Source organism: Vombatus ursinus, unplaced genomic scaffold (genome assembly GCF_900497805.2).
Source record: "Vombatus ursinus unplaced genomic scaffold, bare-nosed wombat genome assembly UNPS02014809.1, whole genome shotgun sequence".
Classification (NCBI taxonomy): Eukaryota; Metazoa; Chordata; class Mammalia; order Diprotodontia; family Vombatidae; genus Vombatus; species Vombatus ursinus.
In genome coordinates this window covers 14693360-14712220 of record NW_020954587.1, presented here as the reverse complement: position 1 = coordinate 14712220, position 18861 = coordinate 14693360, and the positions used below count along the sequence as shown (strand labels likewise).

General features: G+C 35.5%; 1 protein-coding gene across 3 annotated transcripts in view; it reads right to left on the bottom strand.

Annotated features, from left to right (window-relative positions):
* ITSN1 (intersectin 1) overlaps positions 1-18861 on the bottom strand; it is a 283395-nt gene that overhangs the window by 140412 nt on the left and 124122 nt on the right. For all 3 annotated transcript variants that reach the window (XM_027875448.1, XM_027875446.1, XM_027875447.1), the window contains 2 exons: positions 18348-18435; positions 18065-18204 (listed from right to left, as the gene is read on the bottom strand). In XM_027875448.1, coding sequence (XP_027731249.1) covers positions 18065-18204; positions 18348-18435 — 228 coding nt within the window. The remainder of the gene's footprint in view (positions 1-18064; positions 18205-18347; positions 18436-18861) is intronic.

Genomic DNA, 18861 nt, shown 5'->3' with positions numbered 1-18861 from the left:
GCCTTGCCAAAAAAAAAAAGAAAAAAGAAAAGAAAAGAAAGAAATACTGATATATAAAAATATAAACTTAGCAAAATATTTTATCAAGCAATTATTTGCCTTGTAGATTATTTACTTTACAAAGGCATTCAACTTAGTGAGGTCTTAATGCATTCATGTCTTTATTTTTATATAAAATTAATCATATAGCAGAGCGATAAGATAGAATGGGTAAAGGGAATAAGATTTAAATAATACCTACTATGTGCCAGGCACTATGCAAAGCACTTTACAAATATCTCATTTGATTCTCACAACAACCCAGCAAGGGAGGTTCTGTCATTAACCCCTTTTAACAGCTGAGGAAACTGAGGCAAACAGAGGTTAAATGACTTGCCAAGGGTTACACTGTTAATAAGTGTGTGAGGCCACATTTGAACCCAGGACATCCCTACTCCAGGCCCACTACACCACCAACTGCCTCTAGGCTAGAAGGCAGAGGAAAGTTAAAATTCAGATACTAGGACCATCACCAATTAAGACTCAATTAGAAATAAATATAAAGTCTCTGAAATATTACTATATCAATGGAAATTGTTCTTCAAGCTTATAGAAATCTTAGGAACACATCTATCTCTATCTTTATTGAAGGTTTCCTATTTCCATATTGTATTTTCCAGCATTTAACTATATTTAATGCAGACAACTGCATTAAAGGACCTTTGCTTCTACTGATAGGCAAACAAGTTTTAAATTTCACATCCAAGAAATCCAAAAAGAGGAAGTTGACAGTAGTCCCAAGGATCTACATTCATATTAAAGGCAGTGAAACACAAGTCTATGCTTAACTCAAAATGCCCTAGCCACATGTAACATGATTAGTTCAGTTCTTTGGACGATCAGATTACTGTAAGAATTATCTTCATGATTCAAAGTGAAATGAAAAGACAGAAAGTGTCAGAGAGACTAATCTACAACTCAATTAAATTCAACAAGCATTTATTAAGTACCTACTATAAGCAAGACCCTGGGTAGATGGTGGGGATACATAGATCCAAAGACCAATTAAGAGAAAAAAAAAAAAAGAACAGTCTACCCTAAAGGAATTTACATCCTATAATTAATTGTGTGACTGCAAATAAACAGTGCCCAATTTTTTGTTATACTCTTTGCCTGGTTTTAAGATTTAAATACTCTATCAGTCCTCTATGTACAAAAATAATTACAACAGCTCTTTTTTGTGGTGGCAAAGAACTAAAAAATAAGGGGGAATCTATCATTTGGCAAATAGCTGAATAAGTTTATGGTATATGAATGTGATGGAACATTATCGTGCTGTAAAGAATGATACAATGGACAGTTTCAAAGAAACCTGAAATGACTTGCATGTACTGATGCAGAGTCAAGTGAGAAGAATCAGGGTAACAATTTATACTATAACAGCAATATTGTAAAAACTAACAATTTTGAAACACTAAAGAACTCTGTAATTCCAGAGAACTGACTATGAAGAATGCTATTCATTCATTTATTTATTCTTGACAGAGAGGTGATGGGCTAAATATGAAGAATGAGACATATTTTTCCACATGGCCAATATGTGAATTTGTTTTGCTTGACTATTCACACTTTTAATAAAGGTTTTCTATACTCTACCCCCTGCCCTGGGGAAGGTTGGGAGAGAAAAAAAATGTTTATTGATTGGAAAAATAGTTTTTAAAGATTTAAATAATTTACATAAGCAAAAATTATCTTCATATACCTAGACATACAACTTTAAAAAGTCAAGTCTGCAACACATGGAATATGAATGCCCAAGTTAAAAGCTAGAATTTTAGTGTTTCTCCTTTACTTAAGTACAACAGGATACTTACAAAAACAATTCTATCCCTATATGGCCACACTGTTTTCTTTCTGTTACACATTTAAAATCCTTGGCTTATTTTCAATTCTGTTTCAGTGATGCACATACAAATACAGTGCCAAATCATCCAAATGAAGACAACTTCATTAAATCCAAAAAAGTGACAAACAAATTGAGCGACATTAATTTCTTTATTTATCCAAGAAGAGAGTAGAGCATCGGTGAAAGAATCCAAGGCACACTTTATTACAATGTTTCAATCTCTCCAGATTACATAGTTTTCAACTTCCAAAGCTATTAATTCAATACGTAATTTGCCACACTACCTCTCCAAATTATATTAACTGAAATAAAAATGGAATGAATGAATAAATAAATGAATGATTACTGAGAACCAAGTCTCAATATCTCTCTTGTACTGCTCTCTAGGAATTTAAGTTCTTTCAAAACAACAAATTTTTGGTCAGAAAGTTGTTAAGCAATATCACAATAAATATGCTTTTGGTTCCATCTGTTCTACTCTACAATAAAACATATATTGGTTGTCAATGAGCAACCAATTGAGCACTGTCTTCCAATAACGCATATCAGCTTTATAAGTGAACAAGTCCTCATTAAAACTATAAGTATCTTTCGAGGTGTTTTCCAGTTGAGAGTTCAACTCCATTCCAGAGCTGGAGTACTGGAAAGAAAACTACATCTAAAGCAACAGAATAAAAAGCTTTATAGGGAGAGGCAGCACAGGATAGTGTAATGAATACTAGGCTAGAAATGTCAGGAGAGATTCTAGTCAAAACTCTGTCACAAACCAGTATAATTTCGAGCAAACTGCTTAACTCATTTGGACCTCAATGAGTCATCCAGGCAATGAGAGGATTGAACTAGAATCATCCTTAAGGCGTCCTTCCATTTCTAAAATATTTGTTCTCAAATTCTAATAATTTTAATATTGAAATTTCTATCACTAGTACAGAATGTTGAATGATAAACATTAGTAGGGTAACTGGGCAAAATTCTCTTGCATTAGCTAAGCAAGATAAAATGAAAATTAGTTTAAAAAAATCTTTCATTTGACTTCATGTTTCTCTCCTGAATCTACATAACAAAATGCAATTTTCTTAAGAACTATGAGAAATTTTCCCCGTCATAATAAGCATATATCCACTGTATTTCAAAACTAAAATGCTCTGTAAACTGAATACTCATGATGGTGTGGTTTTTCCTCATCATGAAGAAATCCAAGTTTATATGATGCTATAAATATTCCATATTTACTTCTTGTCTCCTCAATTGCAATATAAACTCACTGTGCAGAGATTGTTTTACTTTCCATCCTTGTATCCCCAGTGCCTAGCACAGTAGAGGTGCTTGATAAATTCATGCTGATTGATAGATAACTGAAGATCATTTAAAGCAATTGCTCAACTATTCTTCAATAGTTGTTCAGTAACTAAAATGTACAGGCTCATGTAGTTTAATTTTTATGACTGAATTTTTGTCTATCTGAAAAACTGAATAATAATAGAAATATGAAGATACAACAGCTGAATCAAAGTATAAACAACATAATATCACATCATAAAGTTTTTCCTTTCTGGGAAGTAACATTGCATAAATACTTAGGTGTAAACATACTGAAAACTGGTTATGGAGATGGGACATTTGTACCCTAAGGTACAAATGAACCTAAGGAATCTTTTTTGGTTACTTGTTTTCTTCGAATTCTAAGAGATCAAGGATCATGACTTACATCATCTTTGTATACTCTTACTATGGTGTTTTCCTTATTAGAAGGTGCTTGATGCATAAGACAAAAATAAAACAGACAAACTGTCCCAATTAATAATTTCTATTAACGAACTGAAATCTATAATACTCCTGATGTTGTAAAAAGCACTAAATTGATGTTCATTACCAAGCTTTCCTATGCAGATTTAGATATATTTAACTTTATAAATATTTTTTACAGGAAATGTTTCGGAAGAATCCTGTCGATGCATTTATTTCTAGGCATTTTAGTAAAAATCATATTTATGTTATCATCTCTTCTAAACTATGTCTAATCTCTAGAGCTCTCAATGATTTCTTAATTGCCAGATCTAATGGCCTCTTCTTATTCCTTAACCTTCTGGACCTCTCTGCAGTGTTTGACATTGCTGACCTTCCTGAATGTTCTCCTCCTGCCTCAGTTCCCTTTGTTGGATCACCATCCATGTCACACTCAATAAAGGCAGGTACAACCCAAGTCTCTGTCCTGGCTCCCCTTCTCTTTTTTCTATATACTCTCTCACTTGATGATCTCATTCACTCCCATAGTTTCAATTATCATCTCTATGCAGATAACTCTAATATCTATGGATGCACTTTTAATCCCTTTCCTGAACTATGGTCTATGTCATCAACGGCCTACTAGACAGATAAACCAGATGTCCTGCAGGCATGTCGAAATCACTATGTCTAAAACAATTCATTATCTTTCGCCCAATCCACCCAACCTACTTCCCCAAGCCCATACTTCTCAAATTCTCAATTTCTATTGAGGATACCATGCCACTAGTCGCCCATGTCTACAACCACAGTGGCATCTTCAACTCCCCTTTCTCACAAAATCCATAGATCCCATCAGTTGGCAAATCTTTTGTTTGTATCCATCCAACATGTCTTGCATATAGTCCCTTCTCTACTTTCATGGATACTATCTTATTCAAGCCCCCATCACCTCTTGCCTAAACTACTGCAATAGCCTCTTACTTGTCTCCCTACATAATCTTTCTCCATCACTCCAATCCATCCTCCAGTCAGCTTTGCCAAAGTCAAAGTGAATTTCCTCCAGTGCAGGTCTAATCATGCCCCGGTGGCACTGCATCACTTCTAGTATCAAATACAAAGTTTTCTGGTTGGCATTTAAAGCTAATTTCCAATCTGGCCCCTTCCTAACCTATTGTCAAATGAGATCATATTTGTAAAGCATAGCGACTGGCACACAGTAGCTGCACAATAAATATTTGTTCTTCTCCTCTCCCCTCCCTTTCCAATCTTCTTTGTTCCAGCACCACCGACTTTGTTCCAGCCACACTGGCCTATTTGTTGTTCTGCATCTACTATGATCCAGCTCCTCTTTCATTCTGTGGGAGCCCTTTCCTGGTCTCCTGGGTGCTAGTGCCTGCTCCTTAAAACTATCTGGCATTCACTTTGTATGTATACACCAATATAGGTACAAGTTATCTCCCTATTAGAATGTAAGATTCTTGAGAGCAGGAACTGTTTGACTTTTGTCTTTGTATCCCCAGCATTTGGCAAAGTGCCTGGCACATCAGGAGCTACTAAGTGCTTAATAAATATTTAAATGATTGATTACTACTGGAGTAAAACTCTAAAACTTATGAAGTAGTCCCTTCAGTTAATTGATTAAATTTAAAAAGAGAATGTTTTTACTTTATATTTCAAAACTATATCAATCTGAAAAAATTATAGCTCTAAAGAAAATGATTAATACAATACAGAATCTAATACATAATTTCTGTCAATCAAATAATGTCTAGGAAGAAATTTTATAAAGTAATTTCTAAATAATTGCCCACATTTGGATAACCTCATAAAGTTTCACAAGTACAGTGAACAAGAACAAAATATATTTTATTACTTCACTACATAAATCTATGAAAAATAAGTACTTTGAAAAAAACTTCTTAATGTAAAATTTTTCTTGAACAAATCAGGACTGTAGGAAAACAGCTTTTCTATACATATACACTGTACTTAAAATAGGAAAAAAAAACTTAGTTATATAAATTCACACTGATTTTTCTTGCTGTCTGCATTTCCTCTTCCTTGTTTTTTCTTTCCTTCATTGTTTCCCTTCGCATGCACTTTTTTTCTCCTGACTTCTCATTCTGCTCTGTGGTTCTTTCTCCAACTCTTTTCTCTTTTCCCTTGGTTGCTAAACATTTTGCCTCTCACTGCCTTCAAAATGAATGAGCCTGCCAAGAACTCAAGAGTCTGAAACCAAGAGCATAAAAGCTTTAATTAAGCAAATAAGCATATTTACTGTAACTTTCATTGTCTTTTTAATATTAACAGGCATAATAGACATTATCAAAGACTAAGATTAATTTATATTTTCAGCACCTTTTTACTGACCAAAAAATGTAGACTTCAAGAAATCAAGGATTCCTAACAACAATACTATGGAAGACAATGGTTAATAATTCCAAAAGTATACTAGAGAAGTCAAATTTGCTTAGAAGAAATAAACAGCATCCAAGTAGAGTTTTAATATAATATATTCTAGTATAACATACTCTGTTATATGGTACCCTGGCATATGTCTGATGGTGTGGCAAGAGCATTGGATTTGGAATCAAGAGAGACACAGAATTGAATCCCACTTCTAACATTCACTGAGTAGATGAATATGGGCAAGTCATGTGACCAGCCAGAGGTACAGTTTCCCGCATTTGAAAATAGGGATAATTAATACCTGTGCCACCAACCTTATGGTTGTTGTGAGGATCAAAAATGCTTTGCAAACCTTAAAGCACTATATAAATGTCAGCAATTGATAATATTACTGTTTTCTATATTTTTAAATGGATATATACATATATAAATATATATATCTAGTGAATACAGTACATTCATACTAACTCTTGTCTGTTTAGAATTTCTTTAAACAGTTCCTAAAATGCAATGCCATTGTCTAAAAGGTTTGCTATACAGATAGACAAAACTAAATCATACAGTACCTTGTCCAGCTTGTAATTCAGGGCTTATACCAACACACATACTACTAGGCAAGACAGTACTAATTGAACCTATAATCGTTACTAGCTTTTGAAAAGAAGGCTTAGCATTTCTTATTAAATGCTATCTTAAACACTGTGCACTCATCTGTGTATGGCAAGCCGAAGCACAGAGCTGGAGATGGTTCAATCAGTCTCAGTCTGAGAAAGATGTGCATTGCCTGAGCAGGGAATGGAGACCTTTAGAAAGGAGTCTAAGTGGTTGACACAGCCCAGGAGAACTGCCAGGCACTGCAGCACTGTCTCTTCCATTGCCACTGACTGGAAGAAAGAAATGCTCAAATGTCAAGTGTTCATGTTAAGACTTGTCCAGTACACAAGGACCAGACACACAAAGACGTAACTTGTAAACATAACGCATGACATGTAGCTTCATTTGATAACTAGATCTCTTTAACTGACATGCTTTCAGGTTTTTAAAATGGAAATTTGTGATTTTATGCTATCGTGCATTATACTTAAGATACACTAATGAAGCATTACACTGTCAGTAGGCTAAATTAAGCAGTTAAAACACTTGTTAAACATGTCAAAAGTGGGCATTTGGTTCCATTGTCTAATAAACACAATATCTTATTCTTTCAATAATGCTAGTACCATGATTTCATCCCTATAACCTGTATACGATATAAGATACATTCAGTATCCCTATGTATCATTCATATGTAGGATAATCATGAAGACAACGTTTCTGGTTAGGGGACAAAGTAAGGAATCTAAACTGCAGATAAAAGAAAATATTCTTTACATTGTACCCTGAGGACCTATGGTCCTTTCCATTCACAGTGAAGCTGAACTCTGTTTTAAAAGTGTTGTCTCCCAATCAGAGGATGAGTACCTTGAGAGAAGGAACCAGTTAACTTTTTCTATTGGTATGCTCAGTGGTTGGCACAGTAATTGGTATATAGCCCTTAATAAATTCTTCTTTCATTCAGCCTTCTATTCAATTAGGATTTATCAATTAGAATTGAGTCAAACTTTTTTGGCTGGATGTTTCATGTATTCAGCACGAGTAAGTTAAAATGTGCTATTTGTATTAAAGATTGAATCAATAGTGAGATACTGAGGACGATATATTAGGAAATTTCTAGCATCTTTGCGTAGGTCTCAAAAGTCCATAAACTTTCTTACTTGCCCCGAGATACTCTTTAAAACAATCACAAAAAAAAAGTTTTTATTTGCTCCTTTCCTCAAATATTTGTCTCAGTAACAAATAAATTCAAAAGAAAAACATATCTAGGGTCCTTTTTATATGGTATAAAATCACATTTATATGTATATATAGACATAAATCAGAGCTACTTAGTCAACATATAAAAGAAGTGTATACCAAAATGGATGGAAATGGAGCCTATTGTGAAAGCAAGTAACAGTTTCTGATTCTGGTCCCCTTTGCTACAAGAACCAAATAGTAACTGAGAAGTCCGAAAAATCTAGGCCACCCCCCCCCCCCATTCTGAACTCAGCTAGCTGACACAGGTCAGCAGAATCATAAACACTTGCTATTTTCCACTCATCCCTATCTTGACAAAAAGAATTATTCTAGACTGACTAGATTAGTTAACATCTAAGCAGTGCTGCTTAAAGACCAGTGGGGGTGGGGAGGGAATCTTTAACTTGCTCACTTTAACTCGGCTTCTTTTAAGAAGCCAAACATACTCCTCAAAACCTGAATGAACTAAATACAGAGAAGTATTATGTATTTCTTCCTAAGTGTTGTTCCTACCTATATGACTATTATACCTTATAATGAAATAAATGATTTATGCAAAAAGTTTTTATTAAATAGTTAAACTGCCCACATTTTATATAATTCCAACTCATGAAAAAGCTATGAGAAATTATTTAACATTTTGGCTCAATTAAACATTTTATTCATTATATGATAGTTTCTCTCTGCCTCTTTTTAAAAACTGCTTCCCTCCTTCCCACTCCCCTGCCCCTCTAGGAAGAAGGCTTTGGATATGGCAAATACCTACTATGAGATTAATTATGAGCAGAGACTGAATAGTTGCTAATGTTTTTTTAGCACAGTACTTTAACATTAGGAACAAGTACAATTGGAATTGCTAATGAGAGGCCAACTGGCATAGTGGACTTGGAGTCAAGAAGAGCTAGGCTTGAATCCTGCCTCTGAAACTTACTAGCTGGACCACAGGCAAGTTGCTTAACCTCTGAGACTCGTGCAACTCTTTAGAAGATAAATCTGATAAGATTTATCAACTAGATTGTAAATAGGCTCCATCTGCCATGGAAATCACAGATCCTAAACATACTGACAAGTGTAATCTGAATTCCTAATGAGAGAAAGCATGGTATGCTGAACAGACTGCTGAACTTAGGAGTTTTGAATCTGTCTCTGATACTTATTAGCCCTGTGATCACTGAACAGGACATTTTTAATTCCTTTAAATCTCAATCTTTTCATCTATAAAATGTGGATAATACCTGCAGTACGTATCTCACAGAGCTGTTGTAAAGCTCAGATAATGTATATATAATGAATTTAAATAGCTATCTAAATGTCAATTATTATGATTAAGAATAATGTATATACTCAGATATCATTAATAACAAAAATATTAATATGAGGGGATGCCCATCAACTGGGGAATGGCTAAACAAATTGTGGTATATGATTATGACGGAATACTATTGTGCTATAAGAAATGAGGAGCAAGACGTTTTCAGAAAAACCAGGGAAGACATACATGAACTGATGCAAAGTGAAATGAACAGAACCAGGAAAACATTGTACTCAGTAACAGCAATATTGTATAATGATCAACTGTGAATGATTTAGCTACTATCAGCAATACAATGATCCAAGACAATTCCAAAGGACTTATAATGAAAAATGCTATACACCTCCAAAGAAAGAACTGATAGAGTCTGAATGCAGATTGAAGCATAACTTTTTAAACTTTCTTTATTATTCTTTTTTTTTTTGGTCTGTGATTTTTTTTGCAACATGATTAATATGGAAATGTTTTGCATGACTGCGTATGTATAATCAATATAAAATTGTTTGCCTTCTCAAGGTAGGGGAAGGGGAAGGAAGAAGAGAATAAGGAACTCAAAAAAATTTTTAAAACAAATGTTAAAAAATTTTACACATAATTGAGAGAACAAAATTAACATTAAAAATAATAATAATCTTAATGTTGAAAGTATAATAAAGCCATAATTAATATTACTATAACTGGTGAGCAATATGAAAATATTTAATCCATAAAACCAAGAAATTGTAATTGCTAAATATGTAAGATCTGACAATGACAAAGAATTTCTTGATATTTTCCAATATCTCCGAAAAAATAAAAGTGACAAGTAGGACACTTCAACTAAAATTTAATTCTGACTCTCAATGATATTCAATTAAGAAAACTGAGTTATACATGGGACCCTCCACAATGCTTGAATGAGAAGAATTCTTCTTCCTAACTGTGGAAATTGCTTACTGTTCTATGTTTTTGTTCTATGGATCCAGCTGTATCCCCAGCTGTAAATAATTGTCCCTATAATGCTATAATTGCATATGGGCAAACCCAGCCTGTGGTTTTTTTGGTCTAGTCTTTGCCTGCTCAAAAGCATTCTGTCTAGCCATGGCTCTTCCTGCAACAATAGCAATAATAATATCTAGTATTTATATAGCATTTACTATGTGCTAAGTGCTTTACAAATAGTACCTCACTTGCCCATTTGGTACACCCTCTTTTCATACTTCACCTTTTTTGGGGAACCCCAATATCTGGAAACTTCTACACTTGGAACATTCCAAGTTAGAAGCTTCCAGTTTCCTAGCTGATTGGTATCTTCCTGCCTGTGACCTCAAGGGTGTGAAACCAATCAGACCTGTCTGAGCAGGACCACTCCCCCCTCTTTAAACACCTGGGTTACCTTGATCCTGGAACTACCATAACTCTTGAGCTGAGCAACCTGTCTTGAACACAGACCCAGAACTCCTACAGCATCGTTTATATCTTCTCCCTGCCATAGATTGAAGACCATCGTACTCTAGACTTCCTGGTGACCAGGCTGGTTGTATCCCTTCACTAACCCCTTCCTAGTCCTACTTTGAAAGTATTAATACCAAACCCAATGTTAGGGGGGTAAGTGGACTGAATAGCTGTTCTAGCTTGGGGTGTTAGTCTGGTCCTGATGTGAAGGGACTACGGGGTTGCCCAAATAATCTCCCCTTTTTTTGGTGCTGCATCCATTGGAGCTGGGGGTCTCTTATGAAGCCATATAGACTTCCCTTTTAAGCCCTCTCTTAAACAAACCAAATAAAAGGGCCTCTTGCTTCTAGCAATGACTGGCTCATCTAACTATTCTGCAAAGCCTCTTTGGGACCCAACAACAGCCCTTGAAACCAATCCATCCTTGACTCTTCAGTCTCACTCACCCCATCCTCACATTTTCTAATCAGTTATCAAATCATTTGGATCCTACTTCTTCAATACATGTACCATACTCTCCATTCATGCCATTAGCACCAGAGTTCAGGACCTTGGCACCTCTTAGCTGGACTATCATAATGGTCTCCTTTACCAGTATTCCTGAAGACAGCCTCTCCTTTTCAATTAATCCATCACCTAGCTGACAAAATTATATTCCTAAAGCCCAACTATAACCATGTCACATCCCTGCTCCAAAAACCTCAAACACAAACTCCTTTATTTGACATTTTAGAACCTTTACAATCTGGCTCCAATCTGTCCTTCCAGGTAGATTGTATTTTCAGCCAAAGTGACCCTACCTCCCAGTCTCCATACATGACATTTCACCTCCTGTCTTTGTGTTCTTGTACATCTCATGCTTGGAATGTTTTCCCTCCTCACCTCAGCCTCTTAGAATCCTTTGCTTCCAATAAGGCTCACTTCAATATAGGCTACCTCCTATAAAGGGCCTCCATGATTCCCCCAATAGTTAGTACTTCATTTGCTTCAAATACTTTGTATTTATTTTAAACATATTTTATATTCACCCATCTATGTACAGAATTCTGCCCACCTGAGCTGAATGTAACCAACTTGGGGGCAGGGGCTATTCTATTTCTATTTCTAATACTAGAATCTAGTATTTCTTGGCACATGGTTTGGATCTGTGGACTCACTGGCATAGCAAACTACTAGTGATAAAACTGGGGCAGCTAGGTGGTACAGTTGATAGAGTGCTAGGTCTGGAGTCAGGAGGACCTGAGTTCAAACTTGGCCTCAGACATTTACTAGCTGTGTGACCCTGGGCAAGTCACTTAACCCTGTTTGCCTCTGTTCCTCATCTATAAAATGAGCTGGAGAAGGAAATGGCAAACCACTCAAGCATCTTTGCCAAGAAAACCCCAAATGGGGTCATGAAGAGTTAGAAATGACTGAAGAACAACGTGATAAAAACTCCAGTCAATTCAGACTAGCAACTGTTCTGCAACCAAGAGCCTTAGAGGGCTGCCTATAGCACTGGGCGATTAAGTGTCTTGCTAGACAACCAGTATGTGTCAGAAGTAGGACTTCAATCCAGTTGTTTCTAAGTCTAAGGATAACTTTCCATAAACAATGACATTCACCTGGCACATACTTGGGACTTAATAAAAAGCTTGGTGGATTGAATGGAGATGATCCTGGCCATATCACTTACTATCTCCATTCCTCACTTTTCATATCGGTAAAGCTACAAAAGCTGTGGGCACGGGCATGGGGAAAGGGGCCAGAGCCGATGTCAAGGACTGGCCTAGCTAAGTCTCGCCATCCATCTACAGAGGGTTGGCTGTCTGGTCTTTATGAGGACAGTCTACACCTGAGGCACAGAAGGCTTGTTTTGGCACCATTGGAAAGATTACCCTGATACCTGACAGTACAGATTCTTGAAATGTTGAGGTAAGAATGCTGAGGATCTCATTGAGTACTCACAGGAATAATAAGGGTGAATAATTAGTAATCATATCATACAAAGTGCTCCCAAGATGCTAAAACACAACAGAAGTGTACCCCAGTGGTACAGTTAGAATTTATAAACATTGTATTCGTAATGTAGAAGTTTCTATTGAGGAAACTTAAAAATGAATGATTTAAGTTAAAGGTTTAGACAGGGCAAATAGTTTCAATTATGCCTGCTTTCAGATGTCTAGAATAATTAAATACAGAGAGGATAATCATCAATAGGTCAATCACTTGTTGATAAATTTTGGCCATGGCAACCCATCAAACAAAACTACACAATGGGCTTCAGAACTCTGCATCCCCTTTTACTTTTACAGTGATGGTGACAGAATGGTAAGAGAGGGGTGGGAGCATGCATGCACAGAGGTATTGAGAATAACATAGGTTTTAGATTGTCTTAAACTCCAAACACAAGAACTTTGTCAGTGACCAAATATTACTCAAATGGAAATATTACTAGAGAAACTAAATCATAATAATCTTTAAATTCTCACTATAAGAAAAGATCAAAGATGTTCCTTAGAGGTGCAAATAAAGGAGTTGGTGGAATGAGTTTTATTTTGTAACCTAAGGCAACTTGAAACATCATTTCTTGGGATATTGATCATTTTGTATTGCAGTGCCAATGATAAACATTTGCAAAAAGATCACCAGGAAGAGAAGTGCGGCTCATGAGTCAACCTGATAAGGTAGAGACATTCTATGAAGAACCTGACGTGGCTTCCTGAGTTAAATCAAATATGCTTTACTATTCAGTGACTTCAATGTAAAGGTAAGTATAGGGCAAAACATATGTCAGGAAACATGCTTCAGGAGTAAGAAACGAAAGACCAAAGGCTAGTACAATATATAGAAGCCTTACAAACATTCATCACAAGTACTTTGGGAAGAGATACAGAAAGCAATGAGTAAGAAACATACCAAATAGCAATGCAAAAAATGACCTTAATTATATTTTAACAGATAGAAACAGATAGAAAATGACTGATTACTAATGAGGGTCATTTCCAAATCATCTGTTTGTGTTTAGTCAGACCACCAATTCACTAGAACAGAGATAAAAATCAACACTGACATTAGAACAAATATTAAAAATTAAGGTGAACTATGGCCATCAGTTGGGAGATATTCCAACCTAAACGATTTAAATGAGCTTTCTATGGCAGCAAATAGGAAATGGATAAAAGAACAGATATGAAAACAATTATCATATTTTCTTCTCAAGGAAATTTCATTGATATAAATCAATCATCACAATGAGGAAAGTAAAGAAACCTAGAAACTGTTCTGGACCAGCAAAGGCTTAAGAATTCACCCCCCACCCAAGCAGTAAGTTATAGAAAGTAAGGGCAATACCAGTTTAGAATATATAAATATATATATATATATATACACATTTGAATTTGTAAAATTTTATGGAGAAAAATTATCATTGTGAATAGAATTATTTCACAAAGGTGATTGGTGCCACATTGGACAGAGCTCTGCCCTTGGAGTCGGGAAGACTTAAATTTGAATACTGCCTGTGTAATCCTGGGCAAGTCTCATCAATAAAATGGGGATAAGAATAGCAGCTCCCTCATAGGGTTGTTGTGTGGATCAAATGAGATAATACATGTAAAGTGTACTGCAAACCTGAAGATGCTAGATAAATTTATAGTTGGCTATTCTTGATATATACTATAAAATGGCTAGATGCAATGGAGAGAAAAACAAATTTACAGAAAGCCTGGCAAGAGAACCAACTAAGCAAAATCTTCCCAAAGACATTTAAGGATGAAATTAGAAGGAAGAAAAAGAACAGTTGAAAAATGGAAAAGATCTGTCAAGGCTTCTATAATAAACCCTTTTTTCCTCCATCAGTAATAGTGGAGCCATCACCCTAGGATTCTAAAGCATCATAGTCCTCAATGTAATGCCCGAGGAAGTAAAAATGGCACTAATGAAACAAAGATAGGAAGAACACATGTAAACCAAGTGTACATAGAGGTGGTGTATACTGGAGGTGACAAAACTAAAAATTTGCTGACCTCTAATGAATATCTTAAGATATCTGAAAGGAAAATATCAAATGCTTAGGGAAAAAAATCACAGATGTCATTATTACCTCTCCCCCAAAAAAAGTGAATGAGAAAACTATCAATAATTACTGACTGACATACCTACTTTCTCATATCTACATAATATAAAAATAACCTAAAAAGACACTGAAGGCAAGCTTTAATGAAGTTTTGAAAAGGGCAAACAGGCTCTGGCAGAAGATATTCTATAGCAGACCACACCTTGGTTGACTGAAAGGAGTAAAGAACACAATATCCAACTATGCATTTTGTTTGGTTACTTTAAAAAACCCATATTAGATTCAGTAACACAGAATACTGTCTTAAAGGTGCTTCTCCAACAAGGTGTCTCCCATACAATTGTATAACAGCAAAGATAGCTTTGCTTGATAACTCTTTTATTATTATTATAAATGATAAAGGCATAAAACAGGTAGATTGATGCTCAGCAAAAGTATTTGCCATTATCATGGAAGATGATAGCACAGAGTTCAAATGGCAGAAAGATTCCCTATTGATGGTTAGGGCCTTGCAGATGTTCATGTTTGCAGACAACTTTGTGTGTTAACTGTATCAACCCTGAAACACTGTAGAGAACCTACTAAATGAAATCTATAATCACTAAAAAATAACTTGGTTTAACTGTCCACAATGGAAAAATCAAGTAGATGAAGACAGTCTCATGTTCAGATTATAATATCCAAAGGAATGGCAAACCCATAGAACTGGCATATATATTTTGACAAACACTGGATAGAAAACAAGTTGGGTCCCAAATTAAGCAGGAATTGGAGAGCAATCTGGATTGCCTTTAAGAAATTACCTAGTCTTGGGGCAGCTAGGTGGCACAGTGGATAGAGCACCGGCTCTGAAGTCAGGAGGACCTGAGTTCAAATCCGGCCTCAGACCAAACACTTGACACTTACTAGCTGTGTGACCCTGGGCAAGTCACTTAACCCCATTTGCCTAAAAAAAAAAAAAAAAAAAAAGAAATTACCTAGTCTTTTAATGATCCTAAGTTTCTTGCTGAGACACACACTCATCTTTTTAAACCATCAATATTTTTCTAGTGCTGCTGCATGGCTGTGAGTCATGAAATACCAAATCTCCAAAGAACTAAAGTCATGGATCACCCAAAGACACTGGAGAGATACGACATAGGATGTGTGAGAATGAGGTGTGGATGGGTTACAATCTTGGAGTGAATACTCATATTAATGAGATCATAGCTTTAGTATTGAAGACAAAAAGAATGTGGGGCTGGGGGTGGGAAGCTAGATTGCTTTTATAGAGAAAACAGATTAATTTTATCTAAAAAGTGGGTGTATAGTGTAAAAAGCTCTGGTTAAAAAAAAAATTTGAGATCAACCTTAGTTGATGTATATGACAGTTTCACACTGAAATCAATATCAATTCCCTTCATATGCAGAACAGATTATCTCCATTTAAGAGTTGAGTGCTAACAGGAGGAGTGACAGAAGGGTTATGGCAGCTGGCTCAATCTCCATATCAATTTAATCCCTAGTTTCTTCTAAATATGTTTCTATAAGAGCCCTCGGGGACATCATTTCTTTGTTTGCACCTTCCTTTTATTGAGTTATGTCTCCAGATAACCCAAGCAACAGAACAAATCTTTATTTTCATGTTTTTAAGAAGTTGGCCATTTTCTTACTAGACTATTAAATACACTCAGCTCTCAAAGAAATATCTTCTCATTTAACTTTAAGGAACAAGTGAAAGTCACAATGAGATTTAGGACTAGAATTATGCATTGCTTATTTTTAGGGAGATGGCAAAGTTGTAGTCATATCTCTAGGATATGTGATTTCAGTGACAAAAGAAAATCCCAGAGAAGGAAATTCCCTCAGTCAATGTAGGTCAGCACCTTCTCTGAAACTGAGGGTCTTAGAGAACTGCCTAGAGCAATAAGAGGTTAAAGTAACTTACCAAAGATTACAAAGACAGTCAGAGTCAGAGGTGTGATTTGAACTCAGGTTGTCTTGGCTCAGAGGCCAGTTTTTTTTTTTTTCACAGCATTTACATAACTATTATATATATAGTCATAGACTACACCTGTATATATGGAATCTTTCACATAAGGACGCAAAAGAAACAAGGGAAGACGCACAAGAACTTAGCCACATTACATTTCCCTTAAAGTCTATTTATTTGAATCTGTATAGTTCAGAAAGTATGTAAATGTTTTTGAAGGGTCACACTAGGCCTCAAACTCAGATATCTATGCAGGCCTTGACTGAGAATTGCAAAATTGAAAGAACATGAAGGACAAATTAAAAAGCATGTAAGGTTTGTCTTTCATAAGAGAAAACAGAATGATAGTTATTTGCTGCTGACTAATTTTGTGTCTGAATCAAGTATGAAAGCTTTGAAATATATTTGTGAAAAAATCTAAGATTTGGGTTATTTAAAAGAATAGAAATATTTGCAGTAATACTTCCAGTTAGATTCAAATTATATTTAAAATCACAACCTCTACTTACTTCTTCATAGGAAATCAATCAAGACTATATTGCAAAATTGGCAATATAAAACCAATTGGTATTCTTAAAGTGACTTAAAATAATGTTGAATTGAAGGAGAATATCAGAAAGAGGCTGTTTTTAAATTACTATTGCTTTCATCAGTCTTTAGTAGAGTCTGCTATTTCTTGAAGTGCAAATACAACAAACCGCACAGCATTTGTACCACAAAGAAACAAGCAATGACCACATGCCAAACAACAAAACAAAGACCTAAACTCAGAAATCGTCATGAAGTTATGATGTAGCACAAAAAATCTTGGTAAAGAATAGAAAACAAAGCCACTTTATAATGGCATTTTAAAAACACTAATGGGGAGAATTCAAATTGCATATGAAAAGTCAACATGATATGGGCACTAAAAGATAGAGGTGGATAACTCCTAAACTGTGTCAGGATCATATTGAGATTACTGATTCATACTTTACCTGAGACTAGACTACTCAATCAGTCCTACTTTAAAATGCAAGGGAATCTTCAAATCTCTCTTTCTCCTCTCCACTCCACTCGTCTTTTTCACCCCCTCCTCCTTCATTCCCTTCCTCTGTCTTCTCCTTCTGTCTTTCCCTCCCTACCTGTTCTCCCTGTCCCTCTTTCTCTGTCTCTCTCTCCTTCCCTCTCTCTCTTTCACTGTCTCTCTCTCTCTCTCTCTCTCTCTCTCTCTCACTCACAGTATCTGTCTCTTTCTCTCTTCCTCCACATCCTTTCCAATAGGAAAAAAAATGGAATTTGTACTTCTCCCTTCTCTATAAACTTTTAAGGCTTTTGCAAAAGTTGACAAATCAGGTTAATTAATTTTACTGCCCAGGATTAAAACACAAAGCGATTGTCAGATAAATCAGAAAAAGGAAGAGCACACATATACAAACATATAACAATTACCTTTAGCTGATTATTGAAAATATCAATCTCCTGTAGTTTTGATCTAGTTTCTTTCTCAACCTCATCCAGCTGGTCTCTCAGCTGCTGACGAGCAAGCTCTTTTGCTTCTAAGGCTCTTTTAAGTGTAAGAAGTGAATCTCCTGTTAAAAAAAAAAAAAAAGTGAATTGAACAAAACCCAAGATAATAATCAGTAAACAAATAGCTCTTAATGTCTTTTTTTTGACATTTCAAAAAACGCTGGCCAATTAGGATGAATGAAAACTTTTAAAACAAAACACCTACTGTGCAAACTGTTTTGTTGAACTTGTTTTAATTGGTCATTGAGTAACTGTTTTTCAGGAATCAGCCTTCCAAGCATCTGCTGAGATTCCTAGAAAAAAAAAAAACAATACAATAATGGGGTAAGAAAAATTACCATGTCCTCATGTCAATTACCAGGCAAGGCATAAAAGACAGTTTTCTCTGTCTTAGAGACTGTCCTCATAAACTCAGCTATTCAAATAGGAAATAAAAAAGTACTTTCTGAGGTTAATCCTCATTGTTGAAACAGAATCTTGAGTCAGAGAGGTTCCTGCTTTATTTCAAAGGAAACTCTAGTTTACCAACTGCTTTTACACTGGAATATGGTTGAGATAGTTGTGGCTTCTCTGAAGTTGCATTTATTAACTGCTGCTTTAATGGTAGTCAATACTTTTAACTCCCATCAAGTAACAACCAAAAGAAAGCTGAATTAATGATTTCAAGAATTCAGCAGGATGGAATGTGCACATTAAGAGAGATTGCACCTTTTGTAAGT